Consider the following 23,342-nt stretch of genomic DNA (forward strand, 5'->3'; position numbering starts at 1 on the left):
TTGGGAGGGGCCTGCCCCAGAGCTGGCTGATCGGTGACTCAATGCAGGAGAAGAGCTCTGTAAGAAAACGCTTATCTCTGCGTAATCCGCAATGGGAGGACCACAAATGGGCACTGAATTGAAGCCATTGTTGCGACGTAGCTTGAAGGTTCAAGAAAAAGAAAAGAGGAGCAGGAATGCTACGTCTTGATCGTCCACCTCCATTGTTTACGATGCAGTCATGCCGCACTAAAAATGGCGACGGCATGACGTCACTTCCTTAGTATCCGATTGCTGTACGGACACACTATTAAGCTCAGGGTGATATTAGCCGGTTAATTTATGTGTAAATTCTTGCACAGATAAGAGGCTGATTAGGGTATCCGACGTGCTGTATAGTCTAACTAATTACACATTTAAGGCCATTATCCGTCCGAGTGTAGACGTAACTTGTCTCGCGCATTAAGTCTTCGCGGGGCTGGCCCCTCCCAACTCTCTCTCTCTCTCTCTCTCTCTCTCTCTCTCTCTCTCTCTCTCTCTCTCTCTCTCTCTCTCTCTCTATATATATATATATATATATATATATATATTATATAACGTCAGCACTCGTACACATCACATTGGGCGTGTGCAGCAGTGCTACTAAACATTAAAAACAGCAAAATGGCGGAACGTCGGCTTTAATTGACTGTTTTCTATAATAATTTTAATTTAAATATGTTGAATGTTTCCATGTTTGTGTCTTTTGGAGCAAAAGAAAAATGCCATTACTTGTAGTGGGTGGGCATGTTGTCTTCCGGGCTGAGGAGGTTGTTGGGGTCAAAGTGCATCATTCACTGTCACCTTGTAAATCTGCACTGCCCCCTAGGGCCTGGCATGAATACTACATCGTTTTGATGCGGAATTGCGACAATTGGTCGAATGGAGACGGAACTATATAGATGCAAAGTTTTTCGTCCTCTCGGAGAGTCACCATGTAAACGGCCCCAAAAGCTTGCGTCTTCGCCTTCCATTTTCGCCGTAACCATGTAAAGGTGAGGCCATTCCCTAACACAATCGTTGCATCTTGGTGTCGCAACATCACCATGTAAACGGCCCCCTTTGATTGTAAAGGAAAAAACTGGATGAAACCCTTGGTGACATCCTGTGTTAACTGGCCCCCATTCACTCCCGACTTCTCATTGATCAAGAAATATTACTCTCACAACTTGTCACTTTAACAATAGAAGTCGTACATACATACATTTTTCTGTTAGAGTAACTAACAGTTGATTCATTTACCGTCATATATTTTTATATCACAAAAAAGGAACGTTTAAACAGGTGTCTAGATTTTTTTACATGCACTCTTGCTTTCCACACCTACCTTGTTATTAGTTCTAATATTGATTCGATTATCGTGTTAGCACAAATAAATGATGATGATGAAGCGTTTTTATTTCGAGCATGCCCCAAAAAAAAGGTCTTTGCACTCGAAAGGGAGTGGGAATAAGAAAAATTTATTTAATCCCACCCCTGATTTCATCGTCCAGAATTCTAATTATTCTGTGGGATACTCGTGTACTTTGACTTTAAATCCAAACAATGAAAAAACAAAACAAATTTAAAAAAAAAAAAAAAACAACAGAAAAATAAAATGCCAAAAAACAAGAAAATAAACAACTCATTGACAACCTACTAGACAAAACCAATTCATTATATACAACGATTGGACAAGAGTTAAACAAATTAAATACAGGTAGTCCCTGGGTTACGACTTGGTCTCTTCGATTTTGCCAAACAAGAAAATCCCAATTATTTTCTCTCAAACCCGATTTTCCGATACAGATTACGATTTCTTGGCAAATAGAAAAAATAGAGATAAATAATTATTCTGAATGTCTTCTATTTAAACTTATTTTTTCTTTCTTAGAGCTGAATTTGCCATTGAATTTAACTCCGTTAATACATACAGAACAATCCTTGGGATTAAGAGCATTTTATTTATACAACAGACTAAGCCTGAGCGATATATCGTTTAACCATCGGCATCACGATGTGCGCGTTAGTCCCATCGCAAGCACGTGCAATAATTTTTATTTTTTCTAATCCACATTCGCCTTGCTTTTTGCTCTGCGCACAGCCTCACACCCTCCCTCTCCCAGCCCTTTGTTCCTCACAGTCACCGTAGCACTTGCTTATTAAAGTTAACGATGCTCGTTGTCTTTGATCTTGCCAAAGAAGCAGACTTCAAAGCGGAGCAATGTGTCAATCATCGTTTAACTTGTTAAACAGTTTCTGCAAGGAAGCCGCGCTGGAATGAATGTGTGTGATGTGTGGAGACGTTGGAGACATATAAAATAAATGCCAGAAGTGATCATGAGGAGTTTGAAATTTCTTCATGTCACTCCAAGTGTGACAGCTAAGGTGGATAAACAGAAGCATTTAATAAAGCCAAGCATTTTTCAACTACAGTACTTTATTCTTGTTCAAAAAGGATTTGGTTGGACAGGTATGTTTAAAACTAATGATAATTATGACATTTGAAGTGCTTAAAAAACATTTATTTATATACATTTTTTTAAAATCACTGTCTTATATGTATCCCTTTCCTATGCTAAATCTGAATAAATACATTGAGCACATAAAACACACACACACACACAAAAATATGGGGGGGTGCTCTACTTCGCGATTTTTCACTTATCGTGGCGGGTTCTGGTCCCCATTGACTGCATAAAACGAGGGATCACTGTACACTGTGGTGATGGTGAGTCATCCAAAGTCTTTCCAAACAGCCATTCAAGTCATCTAGTGAAAATGTCTTTAAAAAAATAATATATATATATATATATATATATATACAGTGATACCTCAGCTCACGAACGCTTAAGCTCACGAACTTTTCGCCTCAAGAACATTAAATTCGCGAGCATATAGTCTCTGCTGACGAACTAGTTTTCGGCGGACGAACCAATTCACGCGGTCGAAAAGCGCCACGAGAAGCTGACGCACGCTCACGGCGTCCCAGTTCGTCCCCTCCCTTTCGTTGAGTGCGGACGTGGTTTGTGTTTGATAGACATTTTGGACCATATTGAGTGTACTTTTGCTATTATGGGACCGAAAAAGAGTTACCTACAGTCCTTATGGAAGGTGACTCGTGTTACCAATTCGCCCTCGACTGGTAATTGGCGGTGCTTTCAGCTTCCCACCGTAGTGAGAAGTGGACCGGCGAGTCACGTTGGCTCGTTGTCGTCGGTTGTCTTCGGTTCGCCCGATTTCCTCTCCAGAAAGGTGGCGGCGTGCATACAAACACCCAGAGGCGTTGGATGGCTTTTTGTGGGCACTTTTATTAACAACCAAAAGCATGTGGGGGGCACAGCAGTGGAGTCTACGCTAACTGCGCACTTTGCCGGTAACACTCTCCTTCCAAACAGTAACTCCCTCCCTCCCTCCTCCTCCCACTCCATTCCATCAAGCCATCAACTACCATCACAAAGGTAAATAAAACGACTTTATTATACAGTACAGTTTATTTCTTTAATTATAATACAATAGCACATTTATTATACATAAAATAAGGTATATTTTTGTGTAGTTTTAAGGCTTATTTAGTAGAAAATTATGTTTTATGGGGACCTGGGAACGGATTATTCTCATTTTAATGGTTTCTTATGGGAAATAAATGTTCGGAAGACGAACTTTTCGCCTTACACACACTTTCTGGGAACCAATTATGTTCGTGAGCTGAGGTATCACTGTATATATATATATATATATATATATATATATATATATTTTTTTTTTTTTTTAATATCGCAATATAATATCGCAATATATCGCAAACCCCCAAAAAATCCCAACAATAGTTTTTTCTAATATCGTTCAGGCCTACAACAGACTCCAGCTCCGTTCATAATTAGAGCAATAATGAACGCTAAAAATATGAAGAAAGACAGCAAGGCTCAGGGTGATGTGCTGTCACATTTCTATCTGGTCTAACTTACATAAATTAATGATTACTTCAAAACTGTCATTCAAATAATAACAATATGCAAGGTGGCAATCACCTTGTCTAAAGAAACACTACTATGCACCCCAGTAAAGGCAACAATGATGAGATCAACCACAATTTGTTTTTCATAGCAATCATGAAATCAGACCTAATCCCAAAACTCATCTTCCAACATTACCCTTACCAAAAATGTCTTACAGATGATTTCAATACATCAATTTTTACTTATTTACATAAAAATGCAGACACTCTACATAATCTTCCTATAGGCTACAGCACGAGCTAAATTGACCTCATATAGCACAAAATATGTATTTCTATCAGAATGTATCACTTTAACATAATTCTAGACCAATTGGATGGAACGCAGTAATAAGAAAGTTCTCTAGAGTGTATGTGTGTGTTTGAGAGTGCACAAACAGCTGCAGCATAAATGCTTTATTTAATGGCGACGGCGATGTGAAGAGAAATTCATTTGTGGGTTGACACTCCTACTGCAGTCCCACAGCACAAAGCCTTCGAGAGGGATGTTCAGGGGAGGGTGTATCTGTGTGTGTGGGAGAGGGGTATTAACTGAATGAGAATCAGGGTTAAGAGATACAGAGGTGCCCGTGCCGCGTCTCTATGGAAATCAATAACCTGCGCTGCCCGTGCGCAGTGCAGAATTCCAATTTAAATGTCATTCATCGCATTTAAGAGCAATAACGTCAAATTTAATGGCATTTTATATTGTTATATTAATGCACAAACTAAAAGCGGAAAGGAGATTTTGTGGTTTGAATTTGAGTTAATTGCAGGAGAACATCCAGTATTGGCTTTTTGTTCTTTCTCAAATCAAATGTTACTTTTAGAGGCTTTGTTTTTTCCGCCTAATGTTTGTTTTATCGTCTTGTCAGCAGCAGACATCATGCTCAAGGTGAAATCACACCGGACACATGTGAAGCTGATTTTTTTTTTTTTTTGCCAAAGGCACTCAAGTCAACTCTTGAGCAAAATATGAAAGAAAAACAACAAAAACAAGGAGAAAGAGTCAGTAGACATCCTTGGACACACTAAGGAGTGTATACATAAAAAGCAGCAGAATGTTGCTAATAAAACAAATGCCACACACTCCCACAGTGGATTGGGCATCATTAAATGGTGGCCTGGGGGTGGATGGAGTGTGATGAGGAAGTGTGGTCTCGTGGCCCCGTCTCGTAATTAAATGGCGGCAGGCTGGAAGACGATAAGAGTGCCCCCCCCCCCCCCCCCCCCACTCCTGGGATATAGGGAAATTGTTAGAAGCTATAAACAATAAGGTCACTGGTGGGCAAAACCACATTTTCAGCCAAAACAAGAAAAGCTGACAGATTGCTTGTTTTCGCGAAAGCAATAGTGTACCCTCGCTCTTATGACACCTACGGTCACCTCCCGGTGGGAAACCTCGCCAGGGAGGCACCCTGACTTGACACCTGAGCCATATCATCTGTGGGTTTTCCACTCAGCCTTTCGCACATGACCGAGCTTTTCACCTAATCGCCAAGGGCAGAATCACCCGCGGAAACCACCCTTTTCAAACTGAGAGCTGTGGTCTAAGATTCGCATGGTCGGACTCTCACCTCAGGACTTCACATTTGTCTGCCAACCATTCCTGCTAAAGGCCCAGAGTAGTCAACAGAACCTCATCAGGCAATCAAAGCAGAAACTTAACACCAAACCTACAGCATGAAACTGCCTATATACAGTGGGACAAATAAGTATTTAGTCAACCACCAATTGTGCAAGTTCTACACTTGAAAATATCAGAGAGGCCTGTAATTTTCAATATGGGTTAACCTCAACTATGAGAGACAAAATGTGGGGGTAAAAAACCCCAGAAAATCCCATTGTTTGAATTTTAAAGAATTTATTTGCAAATCATGATGGAAAATAAGTATTTGGTCAATACCAAAAGTTCATCTCAATACTTTGTTATGTACCCTTTGTTGGCAATAACGGAGGCCAAACATTTTCTGTAACTCTTCACAAGCTTTTCACACACTGTTGATGGTATTTTGGCCCATTCCTCCATGCAGATCTCCTCTAGAGCAGTGATGTTTTGGGGCTGTCGTTGGGCAACACGGACTTTCAACTCCCTCCACAGATTTTCTATGGGGTTGAGATCTGGAGACTGGCTAGGCCAGTCCAGGACCTTGAAATGCTTCTTACGAAGCTACTCCTTTGTTGCCCTGGCTGTGTGTTTGGAATCATTGTCATGCTGAAAGACCCAGCCACATCTCATCTTCAATGCCCTTGCTGATGGAAGGAGAGTTTCACTCAAAATATCTCGATACATGGTTCCTTTCATTCTTTCCTTTACATGCATGAGTCGTCCTGGTCCCTTTGCAGAAAAACTGCCCCAAAGCATGATGTTTCCACCCCCATGCTTCACAGTGGGTATGGTGCAACTGAGTATTCTCTCTCCTACAAACACGAGAACCTGATTCTCTACCAAAAACTTCTATTTTGGTTTCATCTGACCATAACACATTTTCCCAGTCCTCTTCTGGACCAGCCAAATGCTCTCTCGTGAACCGCAGACTGGCCTGGACGTGTACTGGCTTCAGCAGGGGGACCCTGGCGGCGCATTGTGTTACTGATAGTAGCCTTTGTTACTGTGGTCCCGGCTCTTTGTAGGTCATTCACTAGGTCCCCCCGTGTATTTCTGGGATTTTTGCTCACCGTTCTTGTTATCATTTTGACGCCACGGGGTGAGATCTTGCATGGAGCCCCAGATCGAGGGAGATTATCAGTGGTCTTGTATGTCTTCCATTTTCTAATAATTGCTCCCACAGTTGATTTCTTTACACCAAGCGAAGAGTGAAGAGTTACAGAAAACGTTTCGCCTCCGTTATTGCCAACAAAGGGTACATAACAAAGTATTGAGATGAACATTTGGTATTGACCAAATACTTATTTTCCACAATGATTTCCAAATAAATTCTTTAAAAAAATCAAACAATGTGTTTTTCTGTTTTCTTTTCACATTCTGTCTCTCATTGTTGAGGTTTACCCATGTTGACAATTACAGGCCTCTCTAATCTTTTCAAGTAGGAGAACTTGCACAATTGGTGGTTGACTAAATACTTATTTGCTCCACTGTATGCAGTCTGGCACCCCAAATCCCTGACGAACTACCGCTTACACAACTTCAGAATTCTCTGAAGAAAGATGATCTGATGGCCAATCTCAAATTTAGAGGCACTGATTTTAATATGGGCTTGTAAACCTTGGCAGTGAGACTTGAAGAACCCTATGACGAAGCAATCGAACCAGACCACTGTAGCACCTTATCTGTGACTAGAAATTATGTCGATAAAAGAACTCATGTACGCATGTTTAGGAGTTTAATCCTCACCGGAAATGTATGGGATTTACAGGTGTGTGGCCCATAGTCTGGCACTGGTCAAACAGGGACAAATCAGTCTAGATAAGAAACCCCAAGAAGTACATTTAAACTCCTAGATCAGTCATGTTCAAAGTCCGGCCCGGGGACCAAATGCGGCCCGTGGTCAAATTTTATCCGGCCCGCAACCTCTGTCATAAAACCCATAACGTCTGGCCCGCACATAGACTTAATAAATTGAGCAGCATATGAAGTAGCTTGCACTAAATGTTGTTCCTCATTTACCTACTAGAGGGCAGCAGCACTCTGAGTGACATCACTGTTTGTGACGCCCAATTTTCTAAAAAAAAAAAAAAAAAGGTAGACTGTGAAGGCCGGCGCTTCAAGGATAGGTGGAAATTAGACTATTTCTTCACTGAAATCCGCAACAACTTTGTCTGCCTCATTTGCCGGAAGACAGTGGCTGTTTTTAAATAGTTCAATGTCAAGTGACATTACCAAACGAGACACGATGACATCTACGACAAGATTGCAGGGAAGGAACGCTGAGAGCCACAGCCGGCACCAGCAGCTTTCTCTCGCCAACTTTTACCGACAGCTGGATAAGAACCGGTTTCGAGAAATTCGAGCATTTGCCAAGAAAATGCTCAGCTTGTTTGGGTCGACGTATTTGTGTGAGAAGACATTCTCGGTTATGAACTTAATTAAGAGCCGTGTAAGGACACGGCTGACGGACACTCACTTGCGAGACATCTTGCGCATCAATACCACTTGCCTTTGAGCCAAAGCTGGCCTTTGTGCTGGAGTCCCGATCTCAATATCACACGTCCCATTAATGGAGGCAAGTCATTCGAAATTTACAAATAGTATTATGTCATTTACACTGAGTCGTTGTATTGATTTTGTTTGTTGAGATCAAAATCAGTCATAAATTCAGACAGGTTATCAGTTTTCACTCCAGAATAAACTTTTAAAAGTTCATTCAACGTTTATAGTTACTGATATGTCATATTTCAAATGAGCCTTGCATGATTGTTACTTTCTCATTTGTACAATATTTTATTCAAAAGTTCTTTGAACATTGAACTGCCATGTTGTTATATTTCATTTTTCAAATGTAATTTGCACTCATGAGTACAATTACTCCTGTTTAAGAAAAAAAATGCTATGTGAATATTCAACTGCATGTGATATGCATGTTTCAAATGACCCAAAACACATGCTTAAGACTGTTGAAATTATGATAAAAAAAGCAAATGTGAAACAGAATGACTTGCTAAAAATTTGTTTAAATTAGGACTGTCAAACGATTAAATTTTTTAATCGAGTTAATCACAGCTTAAAAATTAATTAATCATAATTAATCGCAACTCAAGCCATCAATAAAATATGCCATATTTTTCTGTAAATTATTGTTGGAATGGAAAGATAAGACACAAGATGGATGTATACATTCAACATATGGTACATAAGTATTGTATTTGTTTATTATAACAATAAATCAACAAGATGGCATTAACATTATTAACATTCTGTTAAAGAAATCAATGGATAGGAACACTTGTAGTTCTTAAAAGATAAATGTTAGTACAAGTTATAGTAATTTTATATTAAAACGACTGCTTTCGTTTTAATAAATTTGTAAAACTTTCAATCAAAAAATAAACTAGTAGCTCGCCATTGTTGATGTCAATAATTACACAATGTTGCTGAAACCCATAAAATCAGTCGCACCAAAGCGCCAGCAGAGGGCGACATAACACCAAAAAACACAAGTAACAAGTGTACATGACAGTGTGTTGTCATTTTAATCTGTTTGAGCAGGGCATGTGCGTTAAATGCGTCAAATATTTTAACGTGATTAATTTTAAAAAATTAATTACCGCACGTTAACGCGATAATATTGACAGCCCTAATATATAAATATATTGTTGTTGTATGTAAACAACCTCAGCCAAGGTCGCCCCCCCCCCCATATTTTTACCACACCAAACCTGGCCCCCTTTGCAAAAAGTTTGAACACCCCTGTCCTAGATCCTGAATGACCCTCGTGAAATATAGTAACTGTGTTCCTGATTCTGGGAATCTCTACAATCCCGGTGAAAGATACCAGCAAGGCTGAGAAGATTGATCCCCCTTTAGTTAGAACTCACCTACCCTCCCTAGTTTCACCAAAGTCTACCAATCCGGACAACAAACAAGGATCCAGAAAACTTTTGTATCACTGAGGAACATTTAAAACCCTTATGGCGATGTCGTCCCTCAGAGTTCAGTCCCACAGACGTGAAAGTTGAGAGAGCCATAGGTTTTTGTACAGCACAGTGCAAGAACAAAAACATTTTGGGTTATATTTCAATTGGACATTTTCATCTGTAAAAAGCTTTCGTGTGGATTTTGCCAAGCGGGCCACTAGATTGGTTTGGACTCCAGATAAGTGCGTACATCCCTTGAAAAATGGCTGTGGCTGTGCATCCTGATGCCAAAAGGCCGACTTCATGCTTCATTTTTCTTGCTTTAGCTTCAAATTGGATCAGCAGCTGACGACCTTCAGCTATCAGCTTACTCGATAGCGCTGAGTTGGCAAATAGAACGATCGAGATGTGTGAGGTTCCATCAACGCTAACATGAAACGGCAGTTTATTTGGCATGTGTGTGTTTTTAGCTTGTCTGCAACAGGCCAAACTGTCAAACATGGTTCTGACAGAACATTTCTAAGGAAGGCAGCCCAGGAGAGGCACATCTATTCACCGCGGGGTTCGTTTTGGCAGCTCAGGTTATAAACTTCACCTCGGCCGTCTCACACAATCGCTTCTGTAATTTAAAAAGGTCAGCTTGGCTCCTGTGTAATTCAAGGCTTTCTCGGACGCCGTATTAACCACATATTTAATCACCCTCAGGCGAGGGAGAAAGAGGTAGCTGAATACTGAGTGCAAAGTAATGCAATGCAATCTTCCTGTCACAGTAAGCAGTAGCGACGCCATTTTCTTTAAAGGGAATTACTTTAATAGCTTTTTTGGAGGCTTATTATGATTTCACCTTGACAAAAAAGGAAGAACTGGACTAGTCGATAAGTTGAAATTCAAACTTTTGTAAATGTTGTCGTGAAAATATACCATCTACACAATAGTATCAATTGTGCTTAGATTTAAAGCAGAAATGTGAAGTAATTTCATAACATGCCAAATAGGGTCACAATTAAAGTAATTAAACGTAGTCCAACAAGTAAAGCATGAAAACATAATTTATATGTTGTATATTTGACAAAATAATCGCGTTTCCGAAGTTCGAGCCTGAAAGGGGACGAACCCGGAAATGATACGTCACACCGAGAACAGCGATGGCAGCGCTCCATACATACGGCCGCCATACAAAGCCCTTCAAACATGATTCAAACAGCGATATAAGCGATAGATCGAGCGCAAGGGAGGAGATCCAAGTTTTTGAAGAGTTGGAGGAAGAAGAGGTTGGAATTTTATGTTGGACCTAACATGTATTAGCCAGATGCTAATTAGGATGCAAACAATGTGCCTAGACTACCTGACATGGAATGGAGACAAGACCCATCGAGATTACAAGATTGGTAAAATATAGGCTGTTATTATTTTCATGATTTGAAGATGCAGGCATTTGCACATAATTTTATGTTTTTGTCTGTCTGATGACAACAATTTTTTTTTATCAGACTTCATGTTCATTTTGGCAGATCCGGCAGCTCACGTGCATAAAAAATAATAATAATATAAAAACGTTGGGGGGAAAGAAGGAGATGAGTCAATGATGGCTTTCTCCACCTTATTGCGGCAACAATAAGAAAACAAAATAATAGCGGACTGCCTTCACATTCGACCGCGAAGTTTTGCTTCTCGCTCATCTCTGCCTCGCCTCATACTACCAGCTACTACTACTTCCAGTCCCAGCGTCTCTTAAATGGATCGTGCATAGTGTCTTGTTATGAACTTTTTGTTGACAAAGGTATCGAACACACGACGTGCTGACAACTTTGTTTCTTTATTAACACATGGAGCTAACAGTACAAACACAGCTTGGGGCTCTCGGCAGGAAGTGGCGTCTAATGGCGTGAGGAAATGTAGTTTTTTTCACACAAGCGAACAGATTACAAAGCACCACTTCAGTGTTGTCCCGAGACTACATTTCCCATGATTCACTGCGTGACTTGAGCCGCTCGTTGATTCGCTGCGAGATTGACTCAATGCCAACACGCTAGTTGTCACCTGTCAGCGGCTCTCATAAACACAAACTAGAAGGCTATCAAGCGATCACCGTGAAAGAAACGCCGAACCGTACAAATGCAATGCAATGCTTGAAGTATGAAGGTGGAAATACATAATACAAATACAAAAAAATGTGCACAAATTCACCGGCGGTGTGTGTCTCTTACTGCAACGTGACCGTGAATTACCGCGACGGCGACCCGCTTATATACACATCCACACCCCTTTCCCGATTGACAGTGACCCTTTCAGACAAGAACGTAGATGACGCAAAATTTAAACACGCTTAACCTAGCGAACGCAACAACAACTATGTTCGGGGATTGCCACGAGTTAACTTTCGGCTAACGTCGCTAGTTTATGCTGTTCATTCCACAACAGTTGGCAGCTCTGCTTTGACAAAGTCATCAGTCATCTATCCAAAAATCACACATACTTTTTGGCAAATCCTTGATCATTAACTGACCGGTTAAGGAAGCAGGCATCTTCGAAGAGTTGGCAGCAGAGAACACTACTCGATGATGGCGTGAAATTAATTCGCTTCGTGCGAACGAAAGATGTCCATTTATGTGCCCTGCTATCCTTTGGCCACTCATACAACTTTTCGTTTGAGTGAGAACAAAACATCGCCACACACCGCCGTGGCATCTTACCAAGAAGCAATGCAACAAACAATACTGTTCAATGGCGGACTTCCCTCGCACTTCCCGGTGTGACGTAATTTCCAAAGATTTCCGAAGATTGCCGATGAAAAGTATTTTCATTGTCAAGGGCATTGATATGGGTTAAACAAAGAATCTGGAAGGGTTGCGTAAAAAAAAATAACAATAACGAAAATATGCTTATAACTGTTTAGCCATTTATATTATTCAAAAACATGGTTGGCCAACCTTACTTCACATTACTGCTTTAAGCAAAGACGTAATTACTGTAAATTTACTAGGAATCATCTGATTATAAATCTGTGAGAGTATTTCAAATTACAATTAGAATTTCAAATTATGGTTTAAAAACAAAAGTTAGAGTTCCAAAACAACATTAGTGATTCATGCTGGTAGTGTTTTGTACAAGAGTTTGGGTTTTAAAGTCAGGTTTCATGCAAGGGTTAGAATTTCTAACCAGGATTTTCATTCAAATGAGCATTTCATGCCATGATACCCCTATCAACAAGGTTTAGAATACAAAATAGGGTATTAAGCCAAAGTAAGGGCTCAAATCAGCACTTCATGGCAGGATTATTGTTTCAAACAAATGTTTAAAAGAAATGTTTCAAGACAATGGTAGGAAAACTTCATGCCAAGAGTTAGTGTTTTAGAACAGGGTAAGGGTGTCAAAGTCAGGTTTTAAGATAAGGTTAAGGGAGAGCTTCATGCAGACTATTGTTTCGGACAACAAGTCAAATTGGGGTTTCATTTCAGGGACATGGTTTCAAAGTAAGGTCTCAAGACAGTGCAAAGCGTTCAAATGAGGGTGTCATGCCAATGTTAGGATTCCGGACAAATGTTAGGCTTTCAAACTTGGGTTTGTGATTAACACTGAATTATGATTAAGTAAGGCTTGCAGAAAAAACGGCTAGCATCTAAAACTATGTAATTTGAATTTGTGATTCCTCAAACCAAACAATGAAAGTAGAAGCCAAAACTAAACTTAGGAGTTACGAGTAAACATTCATGCAAAAATTTGTACTGATCTGTTTCCAAAAATCTTCTAGCGCAGGGGTCCCCATCTGCCAGGCCGCGGACCGGTACCGGTCTGTGGCGCATTTGCTACCGCACAGAAATAATAATTTAATAACGACGAATTAACCCTGTGCCCCTGCTTAACACACCAATATCTCTGTTTACTGTAGATATAATACTACGGGATAGATTACAATGTTGTCATAGAAGTCCATTGATTGGACTGCTAGCAGTACATCTTGTTTGTGTATATAATATATCTATGTGTGCTTGTCCTCGATAGTATTACTAGGCCGCGGGCGCAGCACATTTGTTCCCGGAAATAATTTGGCCCCCACACGAGCGAAGATAACTGGAAAACAGACGTCTTTGGAGATATTTTTACGGCGAAAAGGGCACCTGACGAGCCTACAACCTCGAAGACCCACGAACTGCGAAGGAGTGGATTCGTGACCCGTTTGTGAATAAACAGAGAGATCGCAAATGACGGCGACCTTATTAAACGTACATTTGAGACAACAACTCTACCGAGGTTCTGGATTAAAGTCATTCTGGAATATTCTGACATCGCGACAAGAGCATTGAAAACCTTGCTACAATTTCCAACATCGTATCTTTGTGAAGCGGGCTTCTTAATTAATGTTTAACGACAAGGCGAAGTCGTTAATGGTGAGCGCGGTGTGCAGCTGTTGTGTGCAGCTTACATGGCAGGATGAATCTGAGGAGAACTTTTCTACAAGTCCTTCCATGATCAAACGTAAGTTAATATTCCTTTCTTTCAAGAAAGTTTGTAGTGTTTACTTTGGAATCGCTGCATTTGCGCATTTTGCGCTATGTTTAACGTTACGCGCATGCGCAGAACCGCATGGTTGCAATTTTGATGGGGTGCAAAATTTGTCAGAACACCGGTCCGTGAAAAAAAGACCCAAATAGCACCGGTCCGTGGTGCAAAAAAGGTTGGGGACCCTTGTTCTAGCGTATGACCAGTATATCTTGTTATGCTTCTGCGTCAGACCTGCACCGTCAAGGAAGACCCGATTTACGACCCTGCGCCATAGCCTCTCTGTGTCCTTTTTATTCTGACTTCGCGTCGCGTCAACGCGTGTGACGTGGTGGAAATGGACTATGATTGTTCCGCTCCGACTGTTTTTTCCGGTTCAGCGCGAAATCACCGCCATTCTCAAACATTATTTTTCTACACGCAAAAATGGACCAAGTCGACGACAGTATCAACGAAGAGCAAGTACGACAACTTCTACAATGGCTCGTCAAGACATTATGAAGATTGCCAAGTAGCAAGAAATTCGTGGGAGTAGATTGCTGAAAATATGGGGCTGGATGTCAGCCAGCGATTGAATAAAAGAATGGAAGGACCACACAAGTATGTGTGTGTTCGGAATCGATTGGCCACATGAAGCGGTGATCCAGTCGGCCAAAAACTGCCAGTTTTTTATGACTTTATGTCATATTTTTGGTTGGTGCACTTCATCATTTATTGTGTATACATGTTTGCTGTCAGTCTGTGACTTATTTACGTGTCACACTTCAAGTTTATGAAGAATAAAGCTCAAGTTTGGTTTCAAAAGAGTTTTTTTGATGTTTAATTTTCCCCAACAGACAGTTCACACTCGATACATCATCACTGATTGAGAGTGCCTCGGTGCTTTTATGATAACGTTAACATCAAGGCTTCCGATGCAGTTTGGGAAGTTCCATAGACGCCAGAAATCTGCTATGGCTTCCCACTGGCTGGGTGTAGAACACGGCAAACAAATTGGGCTGGAGGGCTTTGCAGACCTCAGATAAAATGCTGGACGCAGTGCTCGACGCCAGTTTGAAGCTAGCCGCTACAGCTAGCTGGTTTCCACCCGAGGCTAGAACTCTCTATGCGGCATCAATAGTTGGACAGACCGCCTCAAAACCGTCTTCTGTGTCGCCTGCACCTCAACATTTGTATGATCAACATTTATTCAATGTTGATGAGCTGAAAATTTACATTCAAGCATTCCATCTTGCATTGTTTATTTTTTCTCCGTTAAACTAGACTAGCGGAAGTCAACAAGCATGCCCCAAAACCGTACAAACATAACGCCACATCCCTCTCGTGGCTTGGCGGTGAATTACAGAGCAAGGCGTTCCCTCACCGCAGAACTATCGAATGCTCATTGACGCCGTAGTCACTTCGCCGTCACCGCAACGCAGGAGCCTAACTCAGTCTTAATACAGTGGAAAAATACGCAGCCTTTAAAAGTACACTGCAGCATCACCCTCTGCTGTTATATTATATAAAAAAAAGAACAACTGAGATTCATTTATTTCATGTTCAGCCACTCGTATCTTGTCACGCCTCGCCAGTCAGACATGTATACTGTACATATGAATGGAGGCGGATGATAAAAGACACGCTCATGTTATAAGCAAGATACCAAGATAGTCTTACCTGCTATTAAGGGAGCCTCTTGGCAGCACACTAGCTTAAGGATGACCATCAATAGGAGGGACGTGGCCCCTGAGCGTGTGCCACACATGGTGGCGCTCACTCTAATGCCATCTCTGGACATCGGTCTGAGGAGAGGAAATACATACAGAACATCATTTAAACAAATGCAGTACATACGGTATAGGGCAAAGGCGTTTTTTTAAGACTGCAAGGGAAGCTCAGCTTCCTCTAAAATGTTAAAAAAAAAAAAAAAATCAAATGCATACAGTTGTGTGTACATGTCATTGACGAAATACTTTTGTTCAGAATCCGCTTCTTAATCACTGGTTATGACGCGGCTTACTTTTCGTGTATTTGCGCAGCTTCACAGTCCTTTAAACCAGTGGTCCCCAACCACCGGTCCGTGGCGCATTTGCTACCGGGCAGCAGAGAAATAAAGAATTTATCAATGAGTGCAATCTGGCCTGTGGCTCTTTACACATTAATATCCCTGTCTACTCTATAGACTAATCCGAGTAAAGATTTGTACAGACCCCATTCACCTACGTCACACAATCACATGATCGCTTTATTGTGCCGCCATATTGTCCGTCATTGTGTGTCCATATTGTCAATGATCGTAGTTTCTAAAGGTGGATTCACTTGCAAATTATGGAAGCCCCGGTGCTTTCAGACGCTGTAAACTCATTGGATGAGCTGCATAAAAGCCGTTATTTGGAAAAGCTTCGGTCGATCCAGTCGCCAGATCCATATTTGATGCCCAAATCAATATTTCCTCCCGTCCGGTCCCGTCCCGTGCGTCAGAGCTCGTCCTGAGACCACAAAATTTCCAGTCATACTCCAGTTTATGTCGCGATGAGGAGTCGGGTAGCCAAAATAGACACCGGACCGAATATAAACCGACATTTGGGCAGCTGAGTGTCACCGTTGTCACTATTGTAAAATGAAACCTGATCGGCGGTTTGACGACGGGCCGGTGTTGTGCCGAAAAATAGCCGCCCCACGTGAAATGTCCCCCTTGATGGAGGCGCTTATTTATAATGCTTTATTGAGGTGAAAACATCAAATGTTTTCATGGGCGCATTACAGTAATGGATTCTACAGGTTTTCACGACCATATCCCAATAACAATCACACAGGTATGACATTTATTAGTTCAAGCAGAGTAAAATAATACATATTCACAGTACAAGAATTATTTAGTTCAAGCAGAGTAAAATAAATACAAATTCACGGTACAATAAAAGTTGTTTCCGTGTGGGCGCTCCCGTCAGTGGGGACATTTCACGCGGGGCGGCTATTTTTTGGCACATTGGTACAACACCTGTTGTTGCACTCACCTTCTTGCTGGGCGACCGTGGCGACGAGCTTCGTAGTCTCAGTCTGATGATGTCTGCGATCGTATTGGCATCACGACTATTGATGTTTTCACCGCTGTCTGACGGCTGTCGACACAAACGCATCATGGACCAAGATAAACAAACCGTGCTGCTTTAGACATTTGCCCTTTTAACAATGGGCACACAGTAACTACTAAAATGACCGCTTCTTTCACTTGGTCCCAGCTAAATATTATTAAAAAATAATGATGGTGGAAGAATGGGTAGAAATAAACATTTTGAATTTGAAACAAACTGTATGTTGTCGGCGATTAGCCTCGCAATGATCTTAATTGTGGTTATTTGTCAGCCCAAAACACTCTAAATATATATTAAATGCATTTTACCAGATAGAAAATGACTACTACATAGTCTGTGGTGATGTTATGGCAACCAACCGCCACACATGCCTTCACCATTTTAATTAATCAATGTTAACAATTGTCAGGAAGGTTTTTGGTTTTTTTTACTAGGCGGTGATTCCTTAGACAAGCAGAAAAACACGCAGTAATAGGAGGAATGTACGTAGCGGTAACATGTAAACACGATGAGCTGACGGACAATATAGCGGCACAAGTCAGGGGGGCGGTGTTGTGACGTCACGTGAATGAGGTCTATAGGTTGCCATCTAGTGGTTGGCCGCAATTACTAGGGTGTTTGCACACCTATAGCAACCTAGCGCCAGTCAACATAAACAGTGACTTTAGCTACAGTTGGGTGTGTGCTGCGGGTGGCGACGTCTTTGGACAGCTTTTTTACGGAGAAAGGCCACCTGCTGAACCAGAAGAGAAGCCTACAACCATGTCCATTCTGCATAATGGACTTGGTTGAGGCTAAAAGCTAGCAAACGAGGCAACAAAAGCGGGTGCACTGAGAGCATCGTACCTCATGGCGAACCGTATTGCTAAAGCTAAGAAACCTTTCACGATTGGAGAAGAATTCATTATGCTTGTGACCACAGATATTAGCCGATAGGAGTGGGAACCTCTTGGTACCTCACGATATGATACGATTTTCGATACAAAGCTCACGATAACGATGATCTGACGATATGGCGATACAACGATTATCGACATATTGGTCATTCTAGGATATTCTACAAACAATTAATAAACAGAAAAAACAAGCTTCTGCTGTGAATTAGAATGAGTTTATCACTCGTAGACATCCAATCCATTTGATTGGATTTAAATGGACTGAACGTCTATGGCCGTCAGTGGCAGGCAGTGCTAGGCAATGACGTAATTTTGGGCCATTGAAGGTTATTTACCTGTTGATTTTCAGTTACTTCCTGTTTATTTCGCGTTACAGAACAGGAAATGACCTCGGAATCACCCAAATGAATAGGCAGTACCTCAAACTCAACAGGAAATGACCTCTAAATACCCTAAAATGAACAGCAAGTGACCTGTAAATGCCCTGAAAATCGGACAGAATGACTAAATGCTCTGGTTTTGAATGAACGAATGTTCCCTCTCTAAATGGATTGGGCGTCGATCATCATCAAAGCAGCCTTAGAGTTAACTGAGACACTCCTTGAAAGGTGGAAAAGCGTTATTTAAGTATAACACCATTTACCATTTACCATTACTACTATGGTGGAAGATTTTGGTAGAAACTTGTTGGTTCCTTTTTATTTTATTTTATTTTTTTAGACATTGACACCTTTTTAAAATGATATCTCGTTTCTTGGCAGGAGCATATCGATAACCTTTTGGGATATAAAGTATCGCGATATATCACCATTTTGATATTTTGTCACACCCCTATTGGACAAGTCGCATAGAAGTGGACCATTTCAAATCCGATCTGGGTCACTTTCGTATGTGATTTAAATCCGATCTGGGCCACATTTTTCCAGAACGTCGCGGCGATCTGAACTGGCAAGTCTGCCAAATCGGAATTCATGCAGCAATTGCGTCATCAAAGAGCGAGAGAGACGGCGCGCTACGGTAGCAGTGCAGCTGTCTGTTAGCGCCTAGGTCGCCTTGAACACTGCTTTTGGGGAAGGGTCCGGCTTAGCAACAGTCATAAAAAAATTAAAATGGGTTGAGGATAAGCCTGAAAATAATTGGTTTTCTTTCTTCTCTATATGAGCAATATTTCAAGATTGCTTACACAGCCAACAGTTAGGGCAAACTGCCCGTATGTGTGTGTGTGTGTGTGTGTGACATGCACGGACAGCGCGTGCATACTGTTGATCCACAGAAACTTTGTATATAAGCCTAAATGGTATTGTTTATGTCTGTTATTTGTGTCCTCTTTTTGGAAATCAAAATACGATCGCCCTGAAATGATGGATGACAGCCAGCATGTGTAGTAATTGGTTTTGATGCTTCTGCGCATGCGGGTCTTCTTGCTCAGCTCGTGTCAGACTGCGAATTAGTGCCCATGCGTAATACTTGAATGGTCTCAATGGACAAAGGCAGTCTGAATGGGCACGCCATAAAAACAGATATGACAAAAAATCGGATTTGTGCATTAAGACCTGCGGTACGAACGTAGCCTATGTGCTCGTCTGTCAATGTTCATTCATTCATTAATTGAAAACCTTTTTTTTTTTTATATATTTATTTTTGGAGTGAAACTTCCAAATTTTACAGACAAAAATAAAACAAGAAAAAATTAGTCTTGAAATTTTGTCAACAAAAAACTAGACGAAGACGAACACATTTTGAAATGACTAAAATAGGACGAAGGCGATTACCGTATTGGCCCGAATATAAGACGGCTCTGATTATAAGACGACCCCCTCGTTTTCAAGACAAGTTTGAAAAAAAGACTTTTTGAACACCAAATTATTTTTTATACAGAAAATAATTACAGTACATCTGAAACAAATGATTATAACAATATATTTGAGAGAAAAAGCATGTTATTTTGTCTCATTCAAATCTTAATATCTGAACAAATAAATATGTACACTAAAGTGCAATCACATTCATAAATGAATGGCTTCTGGTTTTTGAAGTGTAAATAAACCAATCTATTGTGATAAAACAACAAAATTGCAATTACCGCATTAACCATCAAAGTGAAGTCTAACTGTAACTGTAGTCTTGAAACAAATCTGAATAAGGAAAAACATTGCAATAAAATCATGCAAACTGCTTAAACTTGAGAGTAGCTGAGCTCTATCGTGACAGAACATCGCTTCAATGATATCTGACGCCATCCAGCATCGTGAATGGGTATAACTTCTAGACCGCGAATATAAGACGACCCCCTCTTTTTCAATCTTATTTCAATGCTAAAAACACCGTCTTGTATTCGGGCCAATACGGTAAGTATTATCGTCCAAAATACTAAGACAAAAATTGAAAGGGCTGCCAAAAATAACACTGCTAATATGTTTAATTAATGACACATCAATTAACTTTTTGTTTAATTTTTTTTTTTTTTAACAGATTGCTAATTGTCACTGGATTGTGTGATGACTTATCAGTCTCTCCCAGTCAAAAATGGTTGGACGTCTAGCGCTATCAATGGTAATGCATGAGATAAAAATAAATAAATAAAAAACTGACCATAAATTGCTCAAATTTTCTTTTTGGCAAATTTGGCTAAGGGTTGACCGGCGATTCCTCTTGTGCCTGCCTTACAAAACTCAAAGATAGCGACAATTGTGTTAAACACAAAAGGCGTGTTGCCAGCGAGTAATAGTAGTTAGGCTTTACAATATGTTTTGGGTTTCCCACCATTTGATTTTGCCTATATCATGTCCACTTGATGCGTGTGTGTGTGTGTGTGTGTGTTTTTTTTTTTTTTTAATGGACATCGTGTCTTTGCACTAAGATAAATCGATCATTAGGAACAGCAACAATTGGCTTTTGATACAAGGGGATGTGGCTGGGTAGTCTCCACTAGTTCAATCCTACTCACATGCAGCACACCAACTTGACAAAAAGCTGCACAAAACACTCATCTTTATATCAACAAGTAATCAAGAGTCTGACTGTATATACGCAACAGCGGCAGCGATCTGACTTCACCTGCGTGTGCTGATCGTGAGCAACTGAGATGAATCAGGTGAAATTGCGAAGATCAGCCATCTGTGGAACAACCCATTCACCTATGTTTGATTACAGGCAGCCTCCGCCAAGTCTATCTTATACACCTCCACCCTGCTTGGACATGCACTATGATTTTCTCATTGCAACAATGTTTCCATGCATGAAACTCCATGAATTGCATATTATTCAAGTGTCATAGCATATTGTATTTTTACTTTGTGGATTGTGTGTGATATTTAACCAGGGGCGTTACCGGGGGTGGGGGTGGGGGCATGGGTGGGCAGTGCCCACCGACGAACACACTCTGCCCAACCAAAGAAAACTGGAAGTAGTACTAAAGGCAGTCTGGGCACCGCATATGGTATCCCATTCATATAGTACTGATGTGTTTTAAGGTTTAACACTAGAAGTCCCAGAGAATTCTGGTACTCCTACTAGTCCCAAACAATGGCCGATATGGCCTCTTCCCTGGAAAACCCAGAGGTAGCAAAAATGACCCAAGTGCTTTTCGTGGAAGTCGTTGTCGAGCAGACAACAGCCGTTCATATGGAAATGCAACCACTAGACATACATTAACTTCAGACACAATGACCACAATCCATACACCATGCCCCTGATACAGTCCTTCTAAACTATAGACACATTTCCTGCTTTACACTCAAATTTCAGTTCTAAAACGCTTTTTTTTCTTCTTAAGAACAATGTACACATTTGGGCCATTATTTCTGTCGTTATGTGTGGAGTATAGGAGAAGTGAATTAAAAAATGTGTAAAAAGTGTCAAACTTGATCAATAAATGTAAGTAAATAAATGTAGCTTGACTTGAACTGACACAAACTATCACGAGTCACGGAGGATAGGCCAAATTGGCCATTACTAAGGAATATTAGGAGTGTTTGTCTTGGGAAAGGCCAAGTCGGCCTCTGCTGGGTTTTCTAGTGTTAACCTTTGCATTGTTACCTCCTCCTTCAACTTAAAAAAAAAAAAATAGAAATGTTGGTTTTGTTCTTAAGGGGCGCTATACACAGTTACGAATATTTTGATTTTTTTTTTTTTTTTTTACATTTTGTCAAAGTTTTCACCAATGTTCACCTGGCTGTTGAGTTTGGTGAGTTTTGAAGCATTTTGAGGAGGTCAAAGTCGGGCTCAAAGCGTCGGCGAGACAAAGAATGACTGCTAGGGGGAGCTACATAGTGTATTTGGAATTTGTCTTTACACGGTATCAAAGATTGCACCAGTCTTGACCTGCCTGCCGATTTTGGTGCATTTTGAAGCATTCTAAGGGGGTCAAATTCAGCTCAAAGGAGCTGCGGAACAAACTATAATAATAATAATAATAATAATAAAACCATGGAACCACGATAGATTACCTAAAAAAAGACCGTCACCTGCATGTCCATACTGTTCAGTTATGGATGTGTTCTAAGTGAAATATAATCAAATCAACTTTTATTTGTTTAGACCAAATCACAATAACAGTTATCTTAAGGAGAAAACAAAACATGTTTTAAGGTGCAGTAGCCCTACGCTGGATTTACTTACTTGAGGATTGTAGCTTTTTTTTTTTTTTTCTTTTGCCCCCCCAGGTAAGACTAATGCCCACCCACACCTGGCATCCTGGTAACATCACTGCATTTAACATCAATATCTGGAAAGAAAATGAAAACTTGTGCTTATGTGAAGAAAAAATTGCATTCTAAACACCATGAATTTTTCTCCAAAAGATTTTTTTTAACACAAAGTTAAATGGGTGAATTCTTTGTTGGTTTTGATTTTGAGGTGAGTGCACCACTGCACTTTCATTCAGTATTTTTATCTCCCATCTTATCTCTGGTTCCTCAGTGGACACTCTCTTTATCCCTCACTTCAACAAATCGAAGCCTTTCTGCAAAGACTGTCTATCAGATCCAAGCCACTGGTTAGTCATCTCCACCAAATAGCTTTCCATCCAATCTCATTCCCGCTGAGTTACAGCGCAGCGATCCATTTGCACAATTGCTCCATTTGCATGGAAGGATGACGAGTGAAATGTTTCAATGCAGGACCTCCCGTCCATAGACTCCATTGGACATAGTTCTGCTGTAGTTTTCCAGATAATCACAGCAGATAAACACTGCAGGCTGCTGGTGCAAGGGATCTGATAAATATCCAATTACCAGGCAGGAGATGCCTGTGACAAGTCCACTGCAGTGGTGTTTGTGTAGGAAACACATGCGTTCAGAATTGAAATGAGTTCGGGATTGGATAGGGTAAGGGTTAGAG

At 40.7% G+C, this 23,342-nt stretch overlaps 1 protein-coding gene across 1 annotated transcript in view; it reads right to left on the bottom strand.

The window, feature by feature from the left end:
- Window positions 1–17,046, bottom strand: part of LOC130911162 (roundabout homolog 1-like) — a 554,903-nt gene extending 537,857 nt beyond the window's left edge. Inside the window, exons 1-2 of the mRNA XM_057828938.1 lie at window positions 17,029–17,046; window positions 15,689–15,813 (exon numbers count right to left, since the gene is read on the bottom strand). Coding sequence (XP_057684921.1) covers window positions 15,689–15,809 — 121 coding nt within the window. The 5' untranslated portion in view covers window positions 15,810–15,813; window positions 17,029–17,046. The remainder of the gene's footprint in view (window positions 1–15,688; window positions 15,814–17,028) is intronic.
- Between the last annotated feature and the right edge of the window lie 6,296 nt (window positions 17,047–23,342).

The sequence above is a fragment of the Corythoichthys intestinalis genome, unplaced genomic scaffold, assembly GCF_030265065.1.
Source record: "Corythoichthys intestinalis isolate RoL2023-P3 unplaced genomic scaffold, ASM3026506v1 HiC_scaffold_23, whole genome shotgun sequence".
Classification (NCBI taxonomy): Eukaryota; Metazoa; Chordata; class Actinopteri; order Syngnathiformes; family Syngnathidae; genus Corythoichthys; species Corythoichthys intestinalis.